The sequence below is a fragment of the Carcharhinus amblyrhynchos genome, unplaced genomic scaffold, assembly GCF_965287045.1.
Source record: "Carcharhinus amblyrhynchos unplaced genomic scaffold, sCarAmb.v2.hapA scaffold_37, whole genome shotgun sequence".
Lineage (NCBI taxonomy): Eukaryota > Metazoa > Chordata > Chondrichthyes > Carcharhiniformes > Carcharhinidae > Carcharhinus > Carcharhinus amblyrhynchos.
Genome location: NW_027649778.1, coordinates 569,943 through 597,795, shown reverse-complemented (window position 1 = coordinate 597,795; position 27,853 = coordinate 569,943). Strand labels below are relative to the sequence as shown.

At 48.5% G+C, this 27,853-nt stretch overlaps 1 protein-coding gene across 2 annotated transcripts; it reads right to left on the bottom strand.

Annotated features, from left to right (window-relative positions):
* Positions 1-49: 49 nt before the first annotated feature.
* Positions 50-26,208, bottom strand: LOC145362111 (trafficking protein particle complex subunit 6b-like). 2 transcript variants are annotated; one of them, XM_080218156.1, is made up of 6 exons: positions 25,991-26,208; positions 23,781-23,848; positions 20,921-21,038; positions 19,054-19,137; positions 16,264-16,357; positions 50-1,162 (listed from the first exon to the last, which is right to left on the bottom strand). In XM_080218156.1, exons 1-6 carry the CDS (start codon positions 26,069-26,071, stop codon positions 1,131-1,133), a joined length of 477 nt encoding a protein of 158 aa, XP_080074282.1. In that variant the 5' UTR covers positions 26,072-26,208; the 3' UTR covers positions 50-1,130. The 2 variants fall into 2 exon arrangements, with proteins under 2 accessions (XP_080074282.1, XP_080074281.1); XM_080218155.1 differs by having other exon boundaries at positions 23,781-23,851; positions 25,991-26,206.
* Between the last annotated feature and the right edge of the window lie 1,645 nt (positions 26,209-27,853).

Genomic DNA, 27,853 nt, shown 5'->3' with positions numbered 1-27,853 from the left:
TGCAGTCAGTAATTCACTTCTTTCAGAGTCTGAATAAATACAGACACTGTTTTAAAATCATTCAAGAGTTACAATTTTATTTTTTTCCCTGCAGTTAGTGAACATAATTCAGAACAATCTGTGGTTCACATTTTAATCGCTTAAATTTGGCTTGAGCACGTTCTCACACAGCGAACAGAGTGGTGGGAGACAATTAGCTAGAGGCCTGAAGAGAAGTGCTCGCTAACTGAACAGAGGAGGAACTAACCCAATCATTTGGGTTCGTTTGGCTTCTTAAGTCGCCAATGACTCTTTCTTGATTTGACTTTTTCACACGTCAAGTCCAAGCACCCACACAGCTGAAAGTTCAGCTGCTCCCTCGGCTGTTTGACATGCTGATGTTGTGATGCAAATCAGGGCCAAAACACGAGGGCAGTAAGCAGGTGACACCCAAATGCTGAACCCCCTCCCCCACTACGTCCGTGTCTGACCTGATATTCCAGATTAACCTTTAGCCTGTCTCCCACAGGAACGAGGCTGAGATGGCCACGCAACATGAGAGTGGAGAAGGTCCTCAGGACTAGACTATGGCGATTGAAGCTACTTTGGTATCGGGTTATGAGGTATCAGGACCATGTAAATCTCCACTCCACGTGCTACAGCCGGTGATAAAGGGAATCCCAAACTTATCAGGAATGCCATGCCAAGTATAATTTAAAATGGAGAGGCAACTGGAGGTGTCCACACCTGTGGAAAAGATATTCCGTCTGTCAGCACCCAGTACAGACAGCTCTGTCTATAAACAGGGAAAGGAAGGGGTGGGGGGGGGGAGAGGCTCAGCCACCCGAGAGTGAATGAAATGTTTCCTGTGTAACACCCTGTAAACTCGTTCGCCCTGAGCGACTGCTCCCCCAACCCCCTGCTGTACTCCAGACACCTCCGCCAGTTCATTGGCTTTGACTGATTATAATCCCCATTATATTCTCCACATTTACCTTATAATCCCCTTCACAAACCCATCAAAAAATAACTAACATTTCTTCTGGAACAACTAAACAGAAATGGTAAGGCACAAACTTCTCCTGTCTACATTGCAGCTTCACTGTCACCTCTCTACGTTTCTCAAACTTCAGACACGGGGCAGCCCACTCCTAGGGTTTCTGCATTACGATGTGAAATTTACCTGAAATACAAAGAAACAAAGTGATAAAAACCAGACACAGAAAGAAAGTGAGCATTCAATCTGGGGTGGGCGGGGGAGAGAGACAGAGAGAGATAGGAGAGGGAGAGAGTATGGGATAAATACAGGGGAGAGAGAGAGTGGGATAAACCTGGGGAGGGACAGAAAGAGAGAGAGAGAGCGAGATAAACACAGCAGGGAGAGAGAGAGAGAAATAAACCCAGCGGGTGGAGTGGGGAGAGAGTGAGAGAGAGAGTGAGTGAGCAGGATAAACCCAGGGGAGGGGGAAAGAGAGAGAGAGAGAGAGCGGGATGAAACTAGAGGGCGGGGGGGGGGGGGAGAGCGGGGAGGAGGAGGAGGAGGAAGAGAGAGATAAACCTGGGGGGTGGGGAAGAGAGATAGTGCAGAATAAACCTAGGGGGTCAGGGGGAGTGGGGGGAGAGGAGGAGTAGGAGGAAGGAAGTGTAAAACTAAAGGGCATAGGTTTAAGGTGAGAGGGGAGAGATACAACAGTGTCCAGAGGGACAATATTTTTTCACACAGAAGGTGGTGAGTGTCTGGAACAAGCTGCCAGAGGTAGTAGTAGAGTTGGGTACAATTTTATCTTTTAAAAACCATTTAGACAGTTACATGGGTACGATGGGTATAGAGGGACATGGGCCAAATGTGGGCAATTGGGATTAGCTTAGGGGTTTAAAAAAAAAGGCAGCATGGACAAGTTGGGCTGAAGGGCCTGTGTCCATGCTGCAAACCTCTATGACTATGAAATGTGAGAGAGAGAGTGTGTATGAGTGAGAGAGTGAGGAGTAAACCCAGGAGAGAGAGAGAGAGCAGGGAATAAGCAGCAGATAGAGAGTGGGAAATGGTCTGATGGATAATACACTAGCCTGTACAGATACAAGACAAGGAGAGGACTAGGATGCTCTGTTAATCTCCTGTGGTGGAACACCCTGCTGATATTGCTGCGTCCTAGCTCACACACACAAGTTGTGTCTGGGAGAGGCACTGGGGACTGTCTGATCCCCAGGGACACTGGGAATGTTGGGGTTTTTTGGGAGGCCGGCACAGGAACTGCAAACGAAATTGCTGCAGAATGTTAGCTGTACGCTGGCTGGGATTCTGAGGGGCACCGGACAGGGAACTGAATGTTTCTGCTGGATGAGGGCACCATCTAGTGTTGTGGGAGATGACTGTAACAGACCCAGCAGCTTTACACAGCACACTCAACAACCACAAATACTCCAGAGTGACCCACTTTGCCTCATTCCATGATAGCATTTTACCCAGCACCTTCTGCTCAGCCAGTTTGCTGGTTCTTTACTTAGGTTTTAAATAGCTTTCCAAATCTCTGTGTAAAGGTGCTAAGCTCTCAGTGTCTTGGGCCCTGTCCGAAAGGCTGAGGTATTTTAAAGTTAACTAATAGGTGTCCCACAAGTAGGCTTATATTAACACCGCAATGAAGTTACTGTGAAAGTCTCCTAGTCGCCACACTCGGGCACCCGTTCGGGTACACTGAGGGAGAATTTAGCACGGCCAATCCATCTAACCAGCATGTCTTCCACACTGTGGGAGAAAACCGGAGGAAACCCATGCAGATACGGGGAGAACATGCAGACCCCACACAGACAGTGACCCAAACCAACAGTCGAGCCCGGGTCCCTGGTGCTGTGAAGCAGTAATGTTAACCACTATGTCACTGTGCCATCCCGTTTACACTGAGTAGCTGCCTTCCTGCTGCTCCTACAGTGTGGAACTATACCAGCAATCTAGGGGAGGCTGTGGCCATTCCTCCGCACTGAGTGAGGACAAAAAAACTTATCAATCAGTATCCATTACTGATTTAACAGTCATGAAGGGGTTCTGCTACTGGTGAACTACCGATCCCAGTTTATCTGCTGTTAGAACATAGAACATTACAGCGCAGTACAGGCCCATCGGCCCTCGATGTTGTGCTGACCAGTGGAACCAATCTAATGACCCTCTAACCTAAACTATTCCAACATTATCCATATGTTTATCCGCTGACCATTTGAACGCCCTTAAAGTTGGTGAGTCCACAATGTGAGAAGTAGTGTAATTTTTAAGGCTGCAAGAGCCAACAGTACAATCAGCAGTGATGGACGAGTTCAGCAGCATACAGAAAGGGGGAGGCACATGACAGACAGTTAACTAGGTTACACGAAACAGATAACCACAGTGATGAGATTAAGCGCAAAATGGGAGTTGAGAGAGTGTTAATTGAAGGAATGACACAATACAAGCCATTTACAGTGTTTAAAGTTAACAAGGTTAACAGCCAAATAAGGGGGAATAACACAATACAAGCCATCACAATGTTTGAAAAACAGTATAAAATGTGCTGCAAATCTATGTAAGGTGTGCCTATTTTGACTAGACACCCGGTCTTGCAAGAACGACAAATAAAATCTTGCTCCTTCAGAACTTGACTTGACTAAATTGTTTAACTGTGAGCTGTGTTTCTCACAATTGGGGGCTCGTCCGGGATCCTAACATCCCTGGTAGGGAGGTTGCCAGTGACAACTGGGAAGACGCGTCCCGTTCCAAATTGAATGGTCCCAGGTGTTCATCGGTGGGCCTCTCTGCCACTGACTGTTGAGAATCCTAGGAAAGTTGTTCTGAACGAGTAAGTGGGAAACGATAGGCACCGTCGTGTGGTCGGGCAACGCTGTGCACAGACCAAGGTAAGAAAAGTGACTTTTAAGTATTGCCTTGGCGACCGGGTCGTGGTAGGTAAACCATGGGAAGTGGGGGTAGTAGGACAAAGTCCCCCGGGAAAGGTGCTGGGAATCCGCGGAGAAAGGGTGGGGCCCCAGGGAACATCCCTCCAGAAAGTCCTTTGGGACGGATGTTGGAAGAAGGGTGGGGCCCCAGGGAACATCCCTCCAGAAAGTCCGTTGGGAAGGATGTTGGAAGGTTTGGGCACTAGTACTAGGGATAAAAACAAGACGACAATGATGAAATATTGTGTTTTGTTTGGGTGAAGGAACCAATCAGGAGTCCGTCCGTCTTCTGGCCAAAGTACGGTTCGGTTGAGGATTGGGTTTGTCAGATTCTTAATAAATATGTGAGACAGAAGCAGCCGGCGTCCCAGGAAGGAATTGATCATGCAAGTTGCTGGATAATGTTAATTTAGGGGCTGCGGGGGAGGTTATGTGATGAGGGAGCAGAGGAAAGTCGAATAAGGGAGGTGCCCCTAGAGGCACTGGAGTTTGTGGATGGGTCACGAAGTATATAGATGGATCAGCATGAATGGGATGGACCTACAATTGGTCTGAGCAGAAAGAGGTAGAGAGAAGTATGTCAGTGGAACTGGGAACCCTGACATGGGCTTTTACTGAGGTGCGGGGAGAACGCTAATAGTGGTTATGTATTTGGAATTGTGCATGACTATATGACTGTTTGAGAGAGAAAGGGATTTGTCACGACATGAGGCACCCGAATCAAACATGGTCAAATTTATTAGAGGCCAGTGAGCTCCCATCAGTAAAGGGTTAAAAAGAGACAAGCAGGCTGACTCTGTATGGTACAGAGAGAGAGAGAGAGAGAGAGGGTGTAACTGTGTAATTGAGACCCTCATGTGATGTAATAGATATAGCCAATCAAAGTGAATTGCTTTAAGTTTTTAAGTTTACTAAATTATGTAGGGATCGGACAGAAATTTGAATTCTGCCAAGTGGGAAAGGTGGCATTATATGCATCTTAAAGTTGTGAGGAGAGATAACCATTTAGGCACACAGTAGATTTGATTTTGTACTTGCCTGTGTTGGTTACAAAGGCAGAGCTGTAGAAATAATTAAACATGTAGATTGCACATTAGAATGCTTTCAGTATTTCTTCGTGCATCTGTGCTCCAAGTGATGTTTTGTTTTATTGTACCAGAATTGTAAGAAGGTGCAAGGGTCTTGATTTAGTGAGGATATTTAATGGTGATAAAAATAAATCTTATTTTGGATTTTCTGAATCAGGCTTTAGTTAATTAAACTGCTGTACTTTGACTCACAATTAGTCTCAGAGGTATCTTTACCTACAAGGATTGGTGCTGAAACCTGGGATCTGTTTACGGGTCCGGTTGAATGGCCACAACTGGAGCTCCGGAACAGATTACCAAATTTAAGGGAGTGAATCAAAGTACAGTAGGTGCTCATCTGTGATGAAAAAGTGTGAGTGTGTGTGAGAGGTCTGAGCTGAGCACGTACAGACAAGGAGGCATCTGTCTTTACACCTAGCCCTAGACCAGTTGTTAAGAGGGGTAGCCCCCTACGCAAAGCTCAGGAGTTTGAAGTGGGTGTAAAGGCTAGAGAAGGATGCCTGGGATGTGATGTTCAGACGTGAGTAAGAAAGAAAGCCGGCTTAATAGTGTGAGCTTAAAGGTGTAAGCTCACGAGTGTAAGCGGTGGTACGGAGGGGACTGATCACCCCTGATAGGTATCACCGGACTGTGATAAGAGCGACCTAGGGGTGGGATCCATTTCACCCACTAGATCAACAATGGAAATGATTGGAAAAAAAAAAGGACAGAACTAAGAAAATTGGAATTCTCTTAGTTTGAATTAATTGAACAGGTTTAAACCAGATTAATTGAACACATCTCAGTCTTGGGTAAAAAAAATATTGGGCTGACGACAAGGAGAAAATTAAAACGTCAGAATCACAGATTAGAGAGTTAGAAAAGAGAAACCAAAGAAAATAGCAGTATTGTTAATACATCAGTTAGCTGGACTAATTGAACAAGTAGTCACTTCCACTAAGAAGTGGAGTGGGGATAAAAAAGATTAAGGAATTAGAATTCAGAGTAAGGGAACTGGAGAAACAAAACCAAGTGTTAGAAGACTACTGCAGAGGGACATCACCTCCCTACCCCGGCAGTATGACCAAATAGACCCGATAGTCTGGGCAGGGGAAGGAAACCGAGGGGGATTAGACGCTCCTCCTCTGCAAATAAATTTAAAAAAAAAGGAGAGACGGTGTGTGTTAAGCAATACCCTATACCTTTGCAAGGAAAAAAAGGATTACAGCCAGTAATTGAAGGATTGGTTAGAGATGGACTGTTAGAACCCTGCATGTCCCCTTATAATACCCCTATATTGCCTGTAAAGAAGCCTGAGGGAACGTACCGCCTGGTACAGGACCTAAGGGCCCTGAACCAGATAGTGACGATGCGACACCCCATTGTCCCTAATCCTTATATTTTATTAAGCAAGATTCCTCCTGATCACGGATGGTTCAGTGTAGTGGACCTAAAAGATGCATTTTGGACATGCCCACTGGTGGAAGAAAGTCGAGACTTATTTGCTTTTGAGTGGGAAAATCCTATCACAGGACGGAAACAGCAGTTCAGGTGGACAGTGCTCCCACAGGGGTTCACAGAGTCACCAAATCTTTTCGGTCAAGTCTTACAGCAGGTGTTAGAAAGATTTAAAAAGCCTGATGAAATCACGTTACTACAATATGTAGATGACCTACTAGTAACAGGAGGAGGAAAGGAAAAGGTAATAGAAGCCACAAATAGCTTATTGAATTATCTGGGACAACAAGGATTCAGGGTGTCAAAGAAAAAGCTGCAGTACGTAGAGAAGGAAGTTAAATACCTTGGACACCTAATCAGTGAGGGAAGGAGAAGAATAGATCCAGAAAGAATACAAGGAATCCTAGATCTAAATATACTATGGACTAAAAAGGAACTTAGGAGGTTCTTGGGATTAGTAGGATACTGTAGATTGTGGATCAAAGGGTACGCACAGAAAACTAAACAACTATATTTGAAGCTGTTAGAAGAAGAACCTAATGTTTTAAAGTGGACAGAGGATCTAAGCTGATAATAGAAACGAAACTCCCTTGGACTAAGTGCTTACCAAAAGCACTTTTTGCGTATTTGTACAGCTCCTCGAAAGGATTTGGGTTTATCCCCCTATGAAATGCTATTTGGACTACCTTATATGGGGGCAGTCGGGGAGTTACCGGTTCCTGAAATGAATGATCAATTTGTAAAGAAATATATACTGGGCCTGTCCTCCTCGATATCTTCCCTTAGGAAACAAGGATTATTGTCGCAGACTCCAGCCCTCGACTTCACGGTACATACAATTCAACCAGGAGATCGGGTCCTGGTAAAGTCATGGAAAGAAACTAAGCTGCAACCGGAATGGGAGGAACCATATGAAGCACTCCTAACAACTGAGACAGTAATCAGGACTGCTGAAAAGGGGTGGACACATCATACTATAATCAAGGGACTGGTAAAACCTCCAGATAATTCCAACACGTGGATGGTCAAACTGACTGAAGAACCTTTGAAGCTGAAATTTAAAAGACTCTAAATAATCAATTTTTAGTTGCGGCGTGAGCGCGGGAAAGGAACTGTTTTGAATTAAGTTCTCTCCTAAAAGGTAACGAGAAAGGGATAGAATGGAAGGGGTAACCTGGATAATGCTTTCCTTCCTCTTGTCCAAGAGAGTACTTACAAGTATGGGATATAATTCAGATAAGTTAGAAGAGGACAAGGGAAACACTATGAGCTCAGTTACGGTTCTGGATCTCACTACAACACAGGTAGTAGAGACAGACCTGTGTTCTTTGGTAATATGTGGGGATCTGGTGAGCCAGCAAAAATATTCGGTAGAATCCTTACAATTTTATGCCGACGGAAAGTATCCTTGGGGTAAACTCCCTTCCATAATATCCCTTCATCAGAAACATATGCAGCCAAGATCAGAATGCCTAGATAAGGAATACAATCTTATAGGGACCAAATGGACTGAAAAAAAAATAAGCAGTCCAGTCTTAGATCCTAAGAACCTCTCCCGGTACTCCATAGCTGGTGGGCCCTTCTTTACAGGTAACTGGACCAGGGACCAACAATTGCACCAGGCAGTATTTGGAATTAGGGTAAAGGAGGGAGGAAAAGATAGCAAATTGAAATGTTGTTTCCGAATCTATGTAGATAAAAATTTGAAAACACCTGACTAGAATGATAAGGTTCCCCAAAACGACCCAAGGGCAGTAAGAGTGGTCGAAGTAAACAACCTAAAACAAATCCTTGAAATAGAGACTGGGTATGAGGAGACTAATGCCTGGGTAGAATGGGTCAAATACACTGTAAAAAGCTTAAATAAAAGCAATTGCTATGCCTGTGCGTCTGGGAAGCCAGTGGCCCAAATAGTACCCTTCCCTCTGGGATGGAAACGCGACAGAAGAGGTATGGAGTGCATGTTAGCCCTGTATCAAGAAAAGGAAGCATGGGGCAACCCGAACTGCACATCCCTATCCCTGATGTTCCCTCCTGTGGAAGCAAAGAACTTAAAAACTCCCCCTCAGTTTCTCACTGCCGTTGTGAATCACACTTCATGTGTGAACCGACAAAGGGCAGAGTTAACTCATAATATGGGGGAGTTAGAATCATGCTCAGAGGTCAGGAGCATTACAGAGAACGGAATGGGAGGGAACTATTCATCATTGAAAATCCCCAGAGCAGATATATGGTGGTATTGTGGAGGAAGGGTACTGAGGCCAACTCTACCCCCTCAGTGGAAAGGTACATGTGCAATTGTCCAATTGGCTATACCATTTACCCTGGCATTTGAAAAATCAAAAGGATCAGGAAAAACAAGAGATCAGTGATAGGAATTTCTTTTGATGAAAAGATATATCTAGATCCCATAGGAGTGCCTCGGGGAGTTCCAGATGAATTTAAAGCTCGAAATCAGATTACAGCTGGGTTTGAATCCTTGTTTTGGTGGGTAACAATAAATAAGAACGTAGATTGGATAAATTATATAAGATTGGGACGAGCAAGTGAATAGTATGTTAGCCAAACTGGAACAACCTACTCGCGCATATCTGGACTAAACCTGGAAGAAGGGATGCTAGTGAAAAATTACAGACAGTAAAAAAGAAAAGGGGGGATTGTGAGAAGTAGTGTAATTTTTAAGGCTGCAAGAGCCAACAGTACAATCAGCAGTGATGGACGAGTTCAGCAGCATACAGAAAGGGGGAGGCACATGACAGACAGTTAACTAGGTTACACGAAACAGATAACCACAGTGATGAGATTAAGCGCAAAATGGGAGTTGAGAGAGTGTTAATTGAAGGAATGACACAATACAAGCCATTTACAGTGTTTAAAGTTAACAAGGTTAACAGCCAAATAAGGGGGAATAACACAATACAAGCCATCACAATGTTTGAAAAACAGTATAAAATGTGCTGCAAATCTATGTAAGGTGTGCCTATTTTGACTAGACACCCGGTCTTGCAAGAACGACAAATAAAATCTTGCTCCTTCAGAACTTGACTTGACTAAATTGTTTAACTGTGAGCTGTGTTTCTCACAACAACTGCTGCAGGCAGGGCATTCCACGCCCTTACTACCCTCTGAGTAAAGAACCTACCTCTGACATCCGTCCTATAATTACCACCCCTTAATTTAAAGCTACGTCCCCTCGTGTTAGTCTGTGGTAGGTAAAATGTTAGAATCCGTCATTAAGGAGGAAATTGCGAGGCATCTTGAAGGGAATTGCTTGATAGAGCAGACGCAACACGGTTTCATTAAAGGGAAGTCGTGTCTGACAAATTTATTGGAGTTCTATGAGGATGTGTCTAGGGCGGTGGATAGAGGAGAGCCGGTGGATGTGGTCTTTCTGGATTTTCAGAAGGCGTTTGATAAGGTACCTCACAAGAGGTTACTGCAGAAGGTCAGAGGACATGGAGTTGGGGGTAGGGTGTTAGCGTGGATAGAGGATTGGTTGTCAAATAGGAGGCAGAGAGTGGGGGTCAATGGGTGCTATTCGGATTGGCGGTTGGTGACTAGTGGAGTGCCCCAGGGGTCGGTGCTGGGGCCTCAGCTATTTACCATTTATATAGATGATCTGGAGGAGGGAACCGAGTGTAGGGTGTCGAAATTTGCTGATGACACCAAGATTGGGGGAAAGGCAAATTGTGCGGAGGGTGTGGAGAGTCTGCAGAAGGATCTAGATAGGCTGGGCGAATGGGCCAGGAAATGGCAAATGGAATTTAATGTTGGCAAGTGTGAGGTGGTCCACTTTGGTAGGAAGAATGGTAGGAAGGACTATTACTTACGTGGCGAAAAACTGCAGCAGGCGACAGTGCAGAGGGACCTCGGGGTCCTTGTGCATGAGTCGCAAAAACCCAGCCTGCAGGTGCAGCAGGTGGTCAGGAAGGCGAATGGGATGCTGGCCTTCATAGCGAGGGGGATTGAATATAAAAGTAGGGAGGTCTTGCTGCAGCTGTATAGGGCATTGGTGAGGCCGCAGCTGGAGTACTGTGTGCAGTTTTGGGCGCCGCACCTGCGCAAGGATATTTTGGCCTTGGAGGGAGTGCAGAGGAGGTTTACTAGGCTGATACCGGAGTTGAGGGGGTTGAGCTATGAGGAGAGGCTGAATAAACTAGGCTTGTACTCGTTAGAGTTTAGAAGAATGAGGGGAGATCTCATTGAGACGTATAAGATGATGAATGGGATGGATAGGATAGAGGTGGAAAGACTCTTCCCGCTCAAAAAAGACAGTAGGACTAGGGGGCACAGCCTCAAGATAAAGGGGGGGCAGTTCAGAACGGAGTTGAGGAGGAACTTCTTCACTCAAAGGGTGGTGAATCTCTGGAATTCTCTGCCCGTTGAAGTGGTGGAGGCTGCCTCGCTAAATATTTTTAAGAAGCGGGTTGATGGGTTTTTGATAAGAGAGGGGATTAAGGGTTATGGGGAGAGGGCGGGAAAGTGGAACTGAGCCACGACAGATCAGCCATGATCTTATTGAATGGCGGGGCAGGCTCGAAGGGCCAGATGGCCTACTCCTGCTCCTATTTCTTATGTTCTTATGTTCTTATGTCACCACCCGAGGAAAAAGTTGGGAGTGTGCAGCCCACATCACTGACTGTAAAGTAGTAAGACTGAAATAAGGCGCGTGGGGGAATCACAGACCCCCCGTCCCGTCACCGTGTGGGGGAATCACAGACCCCCGTCCCGTCCCGTCACCGTGTGGGGGAATCACAGACCCCCCCGTCCCGTCACCGTGTGGGGGAATCACAGACCCCCCCGTCCCGTCACCGTGTGGGGGAATCACAGACCCCCCGTCCCCGTGTGGGGGAATCACAGACCCCCCCGTCCCGTCACCGTGTGGGGGAATCACAGACCCCCCCGTCCCGTCACCGTGTGGGGAGAATCACAGACCCCCCCGTCCCGTCCCCGTGTGGGGGAATCACAGACCCCCCCCGTCCCCGTGTGGGGGAATCACAGACCCCCCCGTCCCGTCACCGTGTGGGGGAATCACAGACCCCCCCCGTCCCGTCACCGTGTGGGGGAATCACAGACCCCCCCCGTCCCGTCACCGTGTGGGGGAATCACAGACCCCCCGTCCCGTCCCGTCACCGTGTGGGGGGATCACAGACCCCCCCCGTCCCGTCACCGTGTGGGGGGAATCACAGACCCCCCCGTCCCGTCACCGTGTGGGGGAATCACAGACCCCTGGCCCGTCACCGTGTGGGGGGATCACAGACCCCCCCGTCCCGTCCCGTCACCGTGTGGGGGAATCACAGACCCCCCCGTCCCGTCACCGTGTGGGGGGATCACAGACCCCCCCCGTCCCGTCACCGTGTGGGGGGAATCACAGACCCCCCGTCCCGTCACCGTGTGGGGGAATCACAGACCCCTGGCCCGTCACCGTGTGGGGGGATCACAGACCCCCCCCGTCCCGTCCCGTCACCGTGTGGGGGAATCACAGACCCCCCCGTCCCGTCACCGTGTGGGGGAATCACAGACCCCCCCGTCCCGTCACCGTGTGGGGGAATCACAGACCCCCCGTCCCGTCACCGTGTGGGGGATCACAGACCCCCCCGTCCCCGTGTGGGGGGATCACAGACCCCCCCGTCCCGTCCCGTCACCGTGTGGGGGAATCACAGACCCCCCCGTCCCGTCACCGTGTGGGGGGATCACAGACCCCCCCCGTCCCGTCACCGTGTGGGGGAATCACAGACCCCTGGCCCGTCACCGTGTGGGGGGAATCACAGACCCCCCGTCCCGTCACCGTGTGGGGGAATCACAGACCCCTGGCCCGTCACCGTGTGGGGGATCACAGACCCCCCGTCCCGTCACCGTGTGGGGGAATCACAGACCCCCCGTCCCGTCACCGTGTGGGGGAATCACAGACCCCTGGCCCGTCACCGTGTGGGGGATCACAGACCCCCCGTCCCGTCACCGTGTGGGGGAATCACAGACCCCCCGTCCCGTCACCGTGTGGGGGAATCACAGACCCCTGGCCCGTCACCGTGTGGGGGGATCACAGACCCCCCCCGTCCCGTCCCGTCCCCGTGTGGGGGAATCACAGACCCCCCGTCCCGTCACCGTGTGGGGGAATCACAGACCCCCCCGTCCCGTCACCGTGTGGGGGAATCACAGACCCCCCCGTCCCGTCACCGTGTGGGGGAATCACAGACCCCCCCGTCCCGTCACCGTGTGGGGGAATCACAGACCCCCCCGTCCCGTCACCGTGTGGGGGAATCACAGACCCCCCCGTCCCGTCACCGTGTGGGGGAATCACAGACCCCCCGTCCCGTCACCACGTTGGGGAATCACAGACCCCCCCGTCCCGTCACCGTGTGGGGGAATCACAGACCCCCCCGTCCCATCACCGTGTGGGGGGAATCACAGACCCCCCCGTCCCGTCACCGTGTGGGGGAATCACAGACCCCCCGTCCCGTCACCGTGTGGGGGATCACAGACCCCCCCGTCCCCGTGTGGGGGGATCACAGACCCCCCCGTCCCGTCCCGTCACCGTGTGGGGGAATCACAGACCCCCCCGTCCCGTCACCGTGTGGGGGAATCACAGACCCCCCCCGTCCCGTCCCGTCACCGTGTGGGGGAATCACAGACCCCCCGTCCTGTCACCGTGTGGGGGGATCACAGACCCCCCCCGTCCCGTCCCGTCACCGTGTGGGGGAATCACAGACCCCCCGTCCCGTCACCGTGTGGGGGGAATCACAGACCCCCCCCGTCCCGTCACCGTGTGGGGGGATCACAGACCCCCCCCGTCCCGTCCCGTCACCGTGTGGGGGAATCACAGACCCCCCGTCCCGTCACCGTGTGGGAGAATCACAGACCCCCCCGTCCCGTCACCGTGTGGGGGAATCACAGACCCCCCCGTCCCGTCACCGTGTGGGGGAATCACAGACCCCCCCGTCCCGTCACCGTGTGGGGGAATCACAGACCCCCCCCCGTCCCGTCACCGTGTGGGGAGAATCACAGACCCCCCCCCGTCCTGTCACCGTGTGGGGGAATCACAGACCCCCCCCCGTCCCGTCACCGTGTGGGGAGAATCACAGACCCCCCCCCGTCCTGTCACCGTGTGGGGGAATCACAGACCCCCCGTCCCGTCACCGTGTGGGGGAATCACAGACCCCCCCGTCCCGTCACCGTGTGGGGGAATCACAGACCCCCCCGTCCCATCACCGTGTGGGGGGATCACAGACCCCCCGTCCCGTCACCGTGTGGGGGAATCACAGACCCCCCGTCCCGTCACCGTGTGGGGGAATCACAGACCCCCCCGTCCCCGTGTGGGGGAATCACAGACCCCCCCGTCCTGTCACCGTGTGGGGGAATCACAGACCCCCCCCCGTCCCGTCACCGTGTGGGGGGAATCACAGACCCCCCGTCCCATCACCGTGTGGGGGGAATCACAGACCCCCCCGTCCCGTCACCGTGTGGGGGGATCACAGACCCCCCCGTCCCGTCACCACGTTGGGGAATCACAGACCCCCCCGTCCCATCACCGTGTGGGGGAATCACAGACCCCCCCGTCCCGTCACCATGTGGGGGATCACAGACCCCCCCGTCCCGTCACCGTGTGGGGGGATCACAGACCCCCCCGTCCCGTCACCACGTTGGGGAATCACAGACCCCCCCGTCCCATCACCGTGTGGGGGAATCACAGACCCCCCCGTCCCGTCACCATGTGGGGGATCACAGACCCCCCCGTCCCGTCACCGTGTGGGGGAATCACAGACCCCCCCGTCCCGTCACCGTGTGGGGGGAATCACAGACCCCCCCGTCACCGTGTGGGGGAATCACAGACCCCCCGTCCCGTCACCGTGTGGGGGAATCACAGACCCCCCGTCCCGTCACCGTGTGGGGGAATCACAGACCCCCCCGTCCCGTCACCGTGTGGGGGAATCACAGACCCCCCCGTCCCGTCACCGTGTGGGGGGAATCACAGACCCCCCCGTCACCGTGTGGGGGAATCACAGACCCCCCGTCCCGTCACCGTGTGGGGGAATCACAGACCCCCCCGTCCCGTCACCGTGTGGGGGAATCACAGACCCCCCCGTCCCGTCACCGTGTGGGGGAATCACAGACCCCCCCGTCCCGTCACCGTGTGGGGGAATCACAGACCCCCCCGTCCCGTCACCGTGTGGGGGAATCACAGACCCCCCGTCCCGTCACCGTGTGGGGGAATCACAGACCCCCCCGTCCCATCACCGTGTGGGGGAATCACAGACCCCCCCGTCCCGTCACCATGTGGGGGATCACAGACCCCCCCGTCCCGTCACCGTGTGGGGGAATCACAGACCCCCCCGTCCCGTCACCGTGTGGGGGGAATCACAGACCCCCCCGTCCCGTCACCGTGTGGGGGGAATCACAGACCCCCCCGTCCTGTCACCGTGTGGGGGGATCACAGACCCCCCCGTCCCGTCACCATGTGGGGGAATCACAGACCCCCCCGTCCCGTCACCGTGTGGGGGAATCACAGACCCCCCCGTCCCGTCACCGTGTGGGGGAATCACAGACCCCCCCGTCCCGTCACCGTGTGGGGGAATCACAGACCCCCCCGTCCCGTCACCGTGTGGGGGGAATCACAGACCCCCCCGTCCTGTCACCGTGTGGGGGGATCACAGACCCCCCCGTCCCGTCACCATGTGGGGGAATCACAGACCCCCCCGTCCCGTCACCGTGTGGGGGAATCACAGACCCCCCCGTCCCGTCACCGTGTGGGGGAATCACAGACCCCCCGTCCCGTCACCGTGTGGGGGAATCACAGACCCCCCCGTCCCGTCACCGTGTGGGGGATCACAGACCCCCCGTCCCGTCACCACGTTGGGGAATCACAGACCCCCCCCGTCCCGTCACCATGTGGGGGATCACAGACCCCCCGTCCCGTCACCACGTTGGGGAATCACAGACCCCCCCGTCCCGTCACCGTGTGGGGAATCACAGACCCCCCCGTCCCGTCACCGTGTGGGGGAATCACAGACCCCCCCCGTCCCGTCACCACGTTGGGGAATCACAGACCCCCCCGTCCCGTCACCACGTTGGGGAATCACAGACCCCCCCGTCCCGTCCCGTCACCGTGTGGGGGAATCACAGACCCCCCCGTCCCGTCACCGTGTGGGGGATCACAGACCCCCCCGTCCCGTCACCGTGTGGGGGAATCACAGACCCCCCCGTCCCGTCACCGTGTGGGGGGAATCACAGACCCCTGGCCCGTCACCGTGTGGGGGAATCACAGACCCCCCCCGTCCCGTCACCGTGTGGGGGAATCACAGACCCCCCCGTCCCGTCACCGTGTGGGGGAATCACAGACCCCCCCGTCCCATCCCCGTGTGGGGGATCACAGACCCCCCCGTCCCATCACCGTGTGGGGGAATCACAGACCCCTGGCCCGTCACCGTGTGGGGGAATCACAGACCCCCCCGTCCCGTCACCGTGTGGGGGATCACAGACCCCTGGCCCGTCACCGTGTGGGGGAATCACAGACCCCCCCCCGTCCCATCACCGTGTGGGGGAATCACAGACCCCCCCCCGTCACCGTGTGTGGGAATCACAGACCCCCCGTCCCGTCACCGTGTGGGGGAATCACAGACCCCCCCCGTCCCGTCCTGTCACCGTGTGGGGGAATCACTGTCCCCCCTATCCCGTCCCCGTGTGGGGGGATCACAGACCCCTGGCCCGTCACACACTGGCGCGGTTAATTTGAGAATGTTTCTCGGGTGAGGGTGTGTTCTGGAGGGTGGATGGTGTAAGGGATCTTTCTGAAAAGGAACGTCAGCCAGTGAACTCTCCCCTCTAAGTCCAACACACTTACACGCTGGCATCACTGAAACCTCAGCAGTCACCATGCTGTTGATACCCAGGTTGGATAACGCGCCTCTCAGCAACCCACAGGTAAAGGCTAGGAACTGAAAATAAAACATTGACAATACAATCAGAAAAACAGCTCCAGGAATTTCATCACATCACACTTTCCGCGCATCACCTTTGAACAGCGAGTGAATGTAAGATCATGTTTCCATTCAGGAGATAACAGGGCTTCCTTGGTGATTCAGTGAGAAGAAAGAATTAGCCAGCAAGAACTCTTCAACTCGTGAGAATTCCCCACACTTAGAACATAGAACATTACAGCGCAGAACAGGCCCTTCGGCCCACGATGTTGCGCTGATCAATTAAAAAGCCAAGGACCCTCTAACCTAAACCAATCCCTTTCCATCCATAAACCTATCCACGGATCCCTTAAACGCCCCCAAACTAGGCGCATTTACAACTGCAGCAGGCAGGACATTCCAATCCCTCACCACCCTCTGGGTAAAGAACCTACCCCTGACATCCGTCCTACAACTACCACCCCTTAATTTAAAGCTATGCCCCCTCGTGCTAGATTTCTCCATCCGAGAAAAAAGGCTATCACTGTCCACCCTATCTAAACCTCTAATCATCTTATATGTTTCAATAAGGTTCCCTCTTAGCCGCCTTCTTTCTAACGAAAACAACCTCAAATCCCTCAGTCTCTCCTCATAGGACCTCCCCTCCATACCAGGCAACATCCTGGTAAACCTCCTCTGCACCCTCTCCAATGCCTCCACATCCTTCCTATAATGTGGGGACCAGAACTGCACACAACACTCCAAGTGCGGCCGCACCAGAGTTTTGTACAGTTGCAACATGACGCTGCGGCTCCTAAATTCAATCCCCCTACCAATAAACGCCAAGGCACCGTATGCCTTCCTAACAACCTTATCTACTTGATTCCCAACTTTCAGGGATCTACGTACACATACACCTAGATCCCTCTGCTCATCAACACTATTCAGAGTCCTACCGTTAGCCCTATACTCTACATATCTGTTATTCTTGCCAAAGTGAATTACCTCACACTTTTCCGCGTTAAACTCCATCCACCACCTCTCGGCCCAGCTCTGCAACTTGTCCGAGTCTCTCTGTAAACTATGACACCCCTCCTCACTATCTACCACACCTCCGACTTTGGTGTCATCAGCAAATTTACTAATCCACCCAACTATACCCTCATCCAGATCATTTATAAAAATTACAAACAGCAGTGGCCCCAAAACAGATCCCTGAGGCACACCACTTGTAACCGAACTCCATGATGAATACTTACCATCAACCACCACCCTCTGTCTCCTATCTGCTAGCCAATTCCTGATCCAATTAACTAAATCACCCTCAATCCCATACACCTGCATTTTCTGCAGAAGCCTTCCATGGTGAACCTTATCAAACGTCTTACTAAAGTCCATATATACCACGTCAACTGCCTTACCCCCATCTACCTCTTTGGTCACTTTCTCAAAAAACTCAATAAGGTTAGTAAGGCACGACCTACCCTTCACAAAACCATGCTGACTATCTCCAATCAATTCATTACTCTCTAAATAACTATAAATCCTATCCCTAATAATTTTTTCTAAAACCTTGCCCACAACAGAAGTAAGACTCACCGGTCTATAATTCCCGGGGAAGTCTCTGTTCCCCTTCTTAAACAATGGGACAACATTCGCTATCCTCCAATCTTCTGGCACTATACCAGTGACCAACGACGACCTGAAGATCAGAGCCAGAGGCTCTGCAATCGCCTCTCTTGCCTCCCACAGAATCCTAGGGTAAATCCCGTCCGGCCCAGGGGACTTATCTATTTTCAAACCCTCAAGAATATCTAGCACATCCTCCTTTTCAACTGCAATACTATCCAGTTTACAACCCTGTAACCCAGTGTTCTCCACAGCTACATTTATGTCCCCCTGTGTGAACACCGAAGAGAAATATTGGTTCAATGCCTCTCCAATCTCTTCCGGTTCCACACATAACTTCCCACTGCTGTCTCTAACTGGCCATAATCTTGCCCTAACCAATCATCTGTTCTTAACATATCTATAGAACGCCTTAGGATTCTCCTTAATCCTATCAGCCAAAGTCTTCTCATGTCCTCTTTTAGCCCTTCTTAACTCACTCTTTAACTCCCTCCTAGCCAATCTAAAGCTTTCCAGTGCACTACCTGAGCCCTCAAGTCTCATTCTGACATAAGCCTCCTTTTTCCTTTTAATCAGCGAATCAACTTTTTTAGTGCACTTACCTACCAAAATCATCAGGAGGATAGTAACATTCACCCGAGAAGACAGCTGGAGCTGTAACTTTCCAACCCACATGAAAGACAACATCTCTGACAGCGCGGCGCTCCCTCAGCACTGACCCTCTGACAGCACGGCACTCCCTCAGCACTGACCCTCTGACAGCGTGGCACTCCCTCAGCACTGACCCTCTGACAGCGCGGCACTCCCTCAGCACTGACCCTCTGACAGCGCGGCACTCCCTCAGCACTGACCCTCTGACAGCGCGGCACTCCCTCAGCACTGACCCTCTGACAGTGCGGCGCTCTCTCGGCACTGACCCAAAGGGTGGTGTAATAGATGAAGGGATGTCCTTATGATTAAGGATCAGTAAGTGTTGGGTATTGGATCAATTTGTTTAATCGGTTTCAGATGATCGTGACTCAGAGCGGTATTAGACTCTGCAACAATCTGTGTGTTACGTTAGTATCTACAGCGCAATCAGAGATTCCAAACAAAAGGCCAAACACCTTTGGTGCCTCCTCCAAGTACTGCTTCCCATTGGAGACAGGAGTGAGGAGCCGGAAGCGATTGTCCTGAAGCACATAAGTTCCCTGAAAAAAAAACAAAGTGACAATGAACCACTTGGCAACGGATCAGAGCTTCACTCCGGTCAGCAGCTCATTAGAAAGCCCCTTATAACTTTTGGGGCTAAAGCGATCAAGGAATATGGGGGAAGCGGGAATCAGGATATTAAATTTGATGATTAGCCGTGTTCAAAATGAATAGCGGAGCAGGTTCGAAGGGCCAAATGGCCTCCTTCTGGTTTGTTAGAGGAATTCAGGAAACCCTGGAATTAAAAACTAGTAAGATTACTAATCAGGGGAAGTTAACTTAGGGTAAGGCCTGCAGTGTGTCTTACACTTATTTTATAAGAAAGGTACTACTTGCATAGACAGACTCACAATTACTGCTACAGAAATTAAACATGAATTTTAGATTTAAACACATATTTGTGAATGTACTGAGCACCTTGGCCACAACACAAACTGCCCTGGAGTATAATGGGAGGAGAGTTGAACCAGACAGGCTACATTCTTTGAAACAATAAGTGACAGAATATAATTATCAGAAGAAACTCATAGAGAGTGAAAATTGTTATACTCTAGGAAATGAATAGAAATGTTCACAAAGCATATAAACTATTTAATTTCTACTGATACCATGGCAGAGCAAGGCTGTGGGAAGTCACCCTTTCAACTCTCTGGCTTAGTGAGAAAGCAACCTTTGACACCTTATGGATTTACACAGGGAGATTGTTCAGTAACAGTGGATAGGAACTTCCAGGTCTTATAGACCAATAAATTCCTAATTCTGCTAAAAGGTAGGATGCAATTGGCCAAGGTACATAACATGCACGAATACGATTGGAGCATCCAGTTAGAACGACAGGGCAGGCAAGAGAAATTAATTCTTAAAAAGGTTTTGACATTGCTTTGTAAACGTCAGAAAGAAGTTGGTGCGTCTGGTTGCCTTTCTCCCAGCTCATGTTGGCCAACAAAAAACATCTTTCACCAACATACCGTCTTTCAAGAGTCTTTGTATTAGGCTGGGTTCAGCTCAATATTTTAACATCTGAGAGAAATCAGCATCTGTTCTTCCTCCCAAATCCCCTTCCCACTCTATTTAGAAAGCCCCTCAGCCTGAAAGGGCTAAGTCCCCTCTATGAATTGCTGCTCACTCCCCATTGGGGTTTAGAGTCACCCTTTCACCAACTTCTACAGATGCACCATAGACCATCCAACACTGCAAGGAACTACAAAAGATCGTGAATATAGCCCAGTCCATCATGCAAACCAGCCTCCCATCCATTGACTCTGTCTATACTTCTCACTGCCACAGCAAAGCTGCCAGCATAATAGAGGATCCAATGCACCCTGGACATTCTCTCTTCCACCACTTTCTGTCGGGAAAAGGATACAAAAGTCTGAGGTCACGCACCAACCGACTCAAGAACAGCCTTTTCCCTGCTGCCATCAGACTTTTGAATGGACCTCCCTCAAACTGAGTTGATCTTTTGATCTTTCTCTACACCCTAGCCACGACTGTAACACTACATTCTGCACTCTCCCATTTCGTTCTGTATGACTATTATGCTCTGCGTAATGCACGAGAAACAATATTTTTCACTATATGCTATTACACGTGACAATAATAAATCAAATCCAATCAAATCAAATGCTCCTGAATAAAGCTCAAAGCCCTCTTGATAACCATCCCTTCCGGATAGGCTCTGAATAGCAGAGGTTGTGTGTGTGTGTGTGTGTGTGTGTGTGTGTGTGTGTGTGTGTGTGTGTGTGTGTGTGTGTGTGTGTGTGTGTGTGTGTCTCCACTCACTTGGTGGTTCGTTCGCAGATTATCAATCTGTTTTCGGAAGAGGTTGGTCCAGAATTCTTTACAGATAAACTTCATAATGTCCAGTTCATCTTTGAAGGATGGTGCATCTCTGGTGAACCTACAACATCAATCTCCATTTATATAGCGCCCATAACAAACAGAGTAAAGTATTCCACAATTCTTGACAGGAATGTTATCAGCCAAAAGTAAACACCGAGGCATACTAGGGCTACAAGTTCATAACTCCTTGAAAGTGGAGTCACAGCTGGACAGAGTGGAGAAGAAGGCATTCGGCATGCTTGGTTTAATTGGTCAGAACATTGAACACAGGAGTTGGGACATCTTGTTGAAGTGGTACAAGACATTGGTAAGGCCACACTTGGAATACTGCGTACAGTTCTATTCACCCTAGCGTAGAAAGGATATTATTAAACTAAAAAGTGTGCAGAAGAGATTTACTCAGGTGCTATCGGGACTTGATGGTTTGAATTACAAGCACAGGCTGGGACTTTTTTCCCTGGAGCGTAGGAGGCTTAAAGGTGATTTTGTACAGGCCTACAAAATAACGAGGGTCATAGATCAGCTAGACAGTCAACATCTTTTCCCAAAGGTAGGGGAGTCTAAAACTAGAGGGCATAGGTTTAAGGTGAGAGGGGAGAGATAAAAAAAGGGTCCAGAGGGACAATTTGTTTCATATAGAACATAGAACACTACAGCACAAACAGGCCCTTCAGCCCACTACTTGTGCCAATCACTTGTATACCTACTAAGCCATAGACCTATCTATAACCCCCAATCCCATTAGATCCCATATACTCATCCAGAAGTCTTTTAAAAGACCCCAGTGAGTTCGCCTCCACCACCACCGACGGTAGCCGATTCCATTCACTCACCACCCTCTGAGTGAAAAACTTACCCCGAACATCTCCTCTGTACCTGCTTCTCTGCACCTTAAATCTGTGTCCTCTCGTAGCGACCATTTCAGCCCTGGGAAATAGCCTCTGAGAGGGTGGTGAGTGTCTGGAACAAGCTGCCAGAGGTAGTCGTAGAGGCGGGTACAATTTTGTCTTTAAAAAGCATTTAGACAGTTACATGGGTATGATGGGTATAGAGGGATATGGACAAATGCGGGCAATTGGGATTAGCTTAATGGTTAAAAAGGTAGCATGGACAAGTTGGGCCAAAAGGCCTGTTTCCCTGCTGTAAACCTCAATGACTCTGTGAGAACATACAATAAAAGCTTGTTCAAAAAAGTAGGTTTTAAAGGAGCATCTTCAGTGTGCAGAAGTGGAGAGATTTTAAGGAGAGAATCTCACAGCTTAGGGCCCAATGAACTGTGGGCATGGCCTCCAATGACAGATGGAGTCAAATAGTGGAGTGCAGAAATTCAGACGGTTGTAGGGCTGGAGGGGTTTTGAGAGATAGGAAGAGGCAAGCTGGTGGACAAATTTGAAACCAAGGGTGAGAATATTAAAATGAGGTGTTGCCAGACAGGTGTCAATGTAAGTGGGGCATGTTGGGAGAATGGAACTTGAGAGGTTTAGATGAGGTGAACATTGCAGGAGATAAATAACGGTTTAATCGAGTAGCAGAGCTCCTGCGATACACTTCAATTCCGAGCTCAACTGGAGCTCTGCAGCCGACATCAACTGATTCAGCCGAGAGGCTGAATGGGATCTTCCTGTTCCAATGGCTTAGTTACTCACTGGATGATCGGTGATCTCTCTGCGTTATTGCAGAACATTCTCTACCTGCAGATTAGGAGGCTCAGGGGTGACCTTATAGTGGTCTATAAAATAATGGGGGGCATAGACAAGGTAGTCAGTATCTTTCCCCAAAGGTAGAGGAGTCTACAACTAGAGGGCATAGGTTTAAGTGAGAGGGGAGAGATCATAAGGGTCCAGAGGGCCAATTTTTACACACAGTGAGTGGTGAGTGTCTGGAACAGATTGCCAGAGGCAGTAGTAGAGGAGGGTACATTTTTGTCTTTTAAAAAGTATTTAAACAGTTGCATGGGCAAGATGGGTATAGAGGGATATGGGCCAAATATAGGCAATTGGGAGTAGCTTAGTGGTAAAAACTGGGTGGCATAGCCAAGTTGGGCTGAAGGGCCTGTTTCCATGCTGTAAACCTCCATGTTTCTATCTAGAGGAATTATGATTCCAGCTGTTCTCCGGGCCAGCAATGCTCACACTGAGAATTCTTGCTACCTCTGACCCAAAGGGGTGCCCCGTAGAGATGCAGAACAGGTTGGGAGGTAGTCTATTCGGAAGGAGGTGGTGGAGGAGAATCTGCACAGAATCATCATAAGTGGCGGGAATCTTCAGCCCCAATGTCTGACACTTCACAACTTAACCCACAAGCTGTGAAATCAGCAAGATATATTGCACTTAACTGATGTTCTCCCATTCTTCGCACCAATACACTAATAATACCAAGCTTGATGACAAAGATATGCGGGTTGGGTGGATCGGTAATGCTAAATTAACCTGAGGGTTGTCAGACTTCTTACTGTGTCGGGGCATTAGCAGGGTAAATATGTGGGGTTACAGGGGTAGACCCTGAGTGGGATTGTGGTCGGTGCAGACTTGATGGGCGAAATGGCCTCTTTCTGCACTGTAGGGATTCTATGATTCTATGACATAGATGTTTCATACGAGACCGAACTCTGCCCATCATTGAAGGGAATGTCAGAACATCGACAGTGAACAAAATTATTTGCAGGAATAAATCTGAGCCAGGCCTGATCAAAGCACACAGAGATAAGATCGATCTACCAGCTGCATTCACACAGCCAGTTAAATACAATTGTCGCTGTAACATAAAGATAGCATGTCTCCGAGACAGGTCAGAAACTAACCTCTCGATCAGACCTTGTCCTGCCCGGAAACCCATCCCTTCCAATGTGGAAATGCATCTTCCCTGTTCCTGCTGGAAGAAACAAATAATTTTAACAGAATCAGCATCAGAGTCAGGTTAACACCCCTCAGAAAACACAATTAAACCCTGAGATTCAAACACCCTTCATCCTGCAACCTTCTGTACATTTTAGTCAAATCACCACTCTACCTTCTAAACTCAAGGGACTATAAACCAAGTCCAAATCACTTAAGCACAGGTATCGTTCAGGTGAATCTCTGCTACAAACTCTCCAAGATCAATATCTCCTTCCTGAGGTGGGGTGTCCAGAGGGGCATACAGCATTAAGTGCCTGAGGGCCTGGGAACTGGGTTTCAATGGTGGGATCCCATTTCATTGACCCAAGGGCACTCCAAACGCTAGGAAAGGTGCAGACACAGACTCCCATATAAAATACCTGCAGAGATCACAAGTCAGAATAGAACACGTTGCTTTACAACACAATGAGAGGGCCAGAAATGTAGAACCATAGAATCCCTAGAAAGTGCAGAAAGAGGCTATTTGGGTCTGCATCGACTCTCCAAAAGAGCATCACACCCAGGTCCTCCATTCCACCCCATGCATTTACCATGCCCAATCCACTTAACCTGCACATCTTTGGACTGTGTGCACTATTGTTCCAATTCAGGTCAGAAACTCCAAAGTGGTTTATGGAGTCCGCCTGAATCATAAGTTTTGCGTCTTGAATTTGCGAGCATAAGTGTGAGATGCTTCATTTTCAGAGACAAAACCCTTCTCACAGGCTTAACACAGCACAGATCACTTGACTGGAATTGAGTCTTTTTGAAGGTTGCATTTTCCTTCCAGTAGGCCAAACATTGCCTCAAGATAACCAACAGAATTGCCAAACAGAACAGGGAGACAGAAAGAGAGAGAGAGAGACAGACAGACAGACTTCAGCTCCTTTCTTGCTTGATGTCCCAGCTAAAATTAAAACTGAACTGCAGCTTCAGAACTCCCAAACTGAAACCTTAAACTCACTGGGAGAAAAACCTGTCCATGCACACACAACCTTTCCTCCTAATACAGGATGGTAGAACTAGTCCCAGAGTAAACATGAACAACCCCACTTAAAGCTATTGAAATAGCAATAAAAGGACAATTCCAGTCATCAGCAACAATAACAGCATGACTGAAGCTGCGAGCTGCAGAAATCATGATTTTAAACAAGGGATATGAATGTAACACTATACAGAGAAAGCGTGCTGTTCATAGAGTAGATAGGAGAGAAGGAGATAGTGCAGATTAGGTAAAGGGTGTTTATAGGGTTTGGTAGGGGTTATTTTAGCATTTATTTTGAATTATGTTGGGTATATATCAGGTTTTATATAAGGTATACTGGTTTTTACAGGATTTATTATATATAAGTTTATGTTTGTTTTAGATTATAAAGAACGTTTATATCGACTTTCAGCGATTATTTTAGGGTGTATAAAACAATTTACTTGGGTTATTTTAGAGTTCTGACAGGGTTTATTTTAGGGTATATATCTGGTTTTATTAGGGTACAAAGTTTTTATCTACATTTATTTAAGGACATATGTAGGGTTTATTAGGGTATATTTGGGGTTGTTTTAAGGTATCTCTCGGGGTCATTTTAGAGTTTTAATTAGGGTATTTCAGGGTATATATAGAGTTTTACTAAAGTTTACTTCAGGGTATAGATTAGGGTGTATTTATGGGTATCCCTAGTGTGTGTATGTGTGTGGGGTGGGGGGGGGGGGGGTTAGGGTTTATTTAAAGGTTTTATTAGGGTTTAGATGGGGTACATCTAGAGTTTGATTAGGATATATCTCGGGGTTATTGAAGGGTTTTATAGTTTTATTAGTGTATCTATAGGGTGTGTATAAGGCTCTGTCCTGGACGTGTGGGGGCGGGGAATAGGTTTATAGGGTTTATTAATGTATATACAGGGTTTCTTTAGTGTGTGTTAGGTTTTTAGGGAATCTATAGGGTGTGTATATAGGGTATCTATAGGGTATATAGTGTATAGGGGACAGGTTTTTAGGGTGTGTATAGGGGATCTATAGGGTGTGTCTATAAGGTTTGCAGGTCTCTATAGGCTGTGTCTATAGGGTGTTGTCTATAGGATGTATATAGGGTTATGGTAGGCGGTGTCTATAGGCCGTGTACACACTGTGGGGGTTTTACCGTCTCCGCGGCCTCCGCCTCCGCCTGAAGCTGCGCCACAATCTCCAGGTGCAGCAACTCGAACAGAACCGCGTCTCCCATCACGCGAGGCCGAGGCTTCGGGGCCTAGAGCGGGGCTGCGGCTCCAGGTGTTTCCAGACTCTCCTCTCCGGGCGGGGGGTTTTCCGGGCTCTCCGCGGGTTTCCGCTCCGGGTTTTCCGGGTTTGATTTGTGTTTTTCCGGGTTCCCGGAGTCCCGCCCCGGTGGCCGCCGCTCGCTTTGCCCGGAGTGAGGGTCAGCGTCCGGACACTGACCGCCCCGCTCCGGACACTATAATAAACATTCATTGACCAATAAACCCTCCGGCCGGAGAATCCCCGGAAAAATCTCCCGGTTTTCAGCCGCTTCCCGAATCCAACTCCGGGAAAGAGAAAACGGCTCATAGTCGGCCACCCGGGAGACAGCGCACAGCCCCAAATAAACTGAATAAATCCCAAATAAACTAAAACTAAACCCCAAATAAACTAAAAATAAACCCCAAATAAACTGAATAAATCCCAAATAAACCCCAAATAACTGAATAAATCCCAAATAAACTAAAAATAAACCCCAAATAAACCAAATAAATCCCAAATAAACTAAAAATAAACCCCAAATAAACTGAATAAACCCCAAATAAACTAAAAATAAACCCCAAATAAACCAAATAAATCCCAAATAAACCCCAAATAAACTGAATAAATCCCAAATAAACCCCAAATAAACTAAAAATAAACCCCAAATAAACCAAATAAATCCCAAATAAACTAAAAATAAACCCCAAATAAACCAAATAAACCCCAAATAACTGAATAAATCCCAAATAAACCCCAAATAAACTAAAAATAAATCCCAAATAAACTAAAAATAAACCCCAAATAAACTAAAAATAAATCCCAAATAAACTAAAAATAAACCCCAAATAAACCAAATAAACCCCAAATAACTGAATAAATCCCAAATAAACCCCAAATAAACTAAAAATAAATCCCAAATAAACTAAAAATAAACCCCAAATAAACTAAAAATAAATCCCAAATAAACTAAAAATAAACCCCAAATAAACTAAAAATAAATCCCAAATAAACTAAAAATAAATCCCAAATAAACTAAAAATAAACCCCAAATAAACTAAAAATAAACCCCAAATAAACTAAAAATAAACCCCAAATAAACTAAGTAAACCCCAAATAAACTAAAAATAAATCCCAAATAAACTAAAAATAAATCCCAAATAAACTAAAAATAAACCCCAAATAAACTAAAAATAAACCCCAAATAAACTAAGTAAACCCCAAATAAACTAAAAATAAATCCCAAATAAACTAAAAATAAATCCCAAATAAACTAAGTAAACCCCAAATAAACTGAAAATAAATCCCAAATAAACTAAAAATAAATCCCAAATAAACTAAGTAAACCCCAAATAAACTAAAAATAAATCCCAAATAAACTAAAAATAAATCCCAAATAAACTAAGTAAACCCCAAATAAACTAAAAATAAACCCCAAATAAACTAAAAATAAACCCCAAATAAACCAAATAAATCCCAAATAAACCCCAAATAAACTAAAAATAAACCCCAAATAAACTAAAAATAAACCCCAAATAAACTAAAAATAAATCCCAAATAAACTAAGTAAACCCCAAATAAACTGAATAAACCCCAAATAAACTAAAAATAAATCCCAAATAAACTAAGTAAACCCCAAATAAACTAAAAATAAACCCCAAATAAAATAAATAAATCACAAATAAACTGAATAAACCCCCAAATAAACCCCAAATGAACCCTAAATAAACTCTACATAAATGCTGAATAAACCCTGCTCTCCTGTCCACAT

What these genes read in the sequence shown, in the direction of transcription:
- LOC145362111 (XM_080218155.1), bottom strand. Translation starts at nt 26,071, where the DNA reads ATGGGAGACGCGGTTCTGTTCGAGTTGCTGCACCTGGAGATTGTGGCG. An exon ending in ATCTGCGAACGAACCACCAA is followed by an intron (nt 19,138 to 20,920) that starts GTGAGTGGAGAC and finishes TTTTTTTTTCAG; the next exon opens with GGAACTTATGTGCTTCAGGA. An exon ending in GGTTTCAGTGATGCCAGCGT is followed by an intron (nt 1,163 to 16,263) that starts GTAAGTGTGTTG and finishes TTTGTATTTCAG; the next exon opens with GTAAATTTCACATCGTAATG.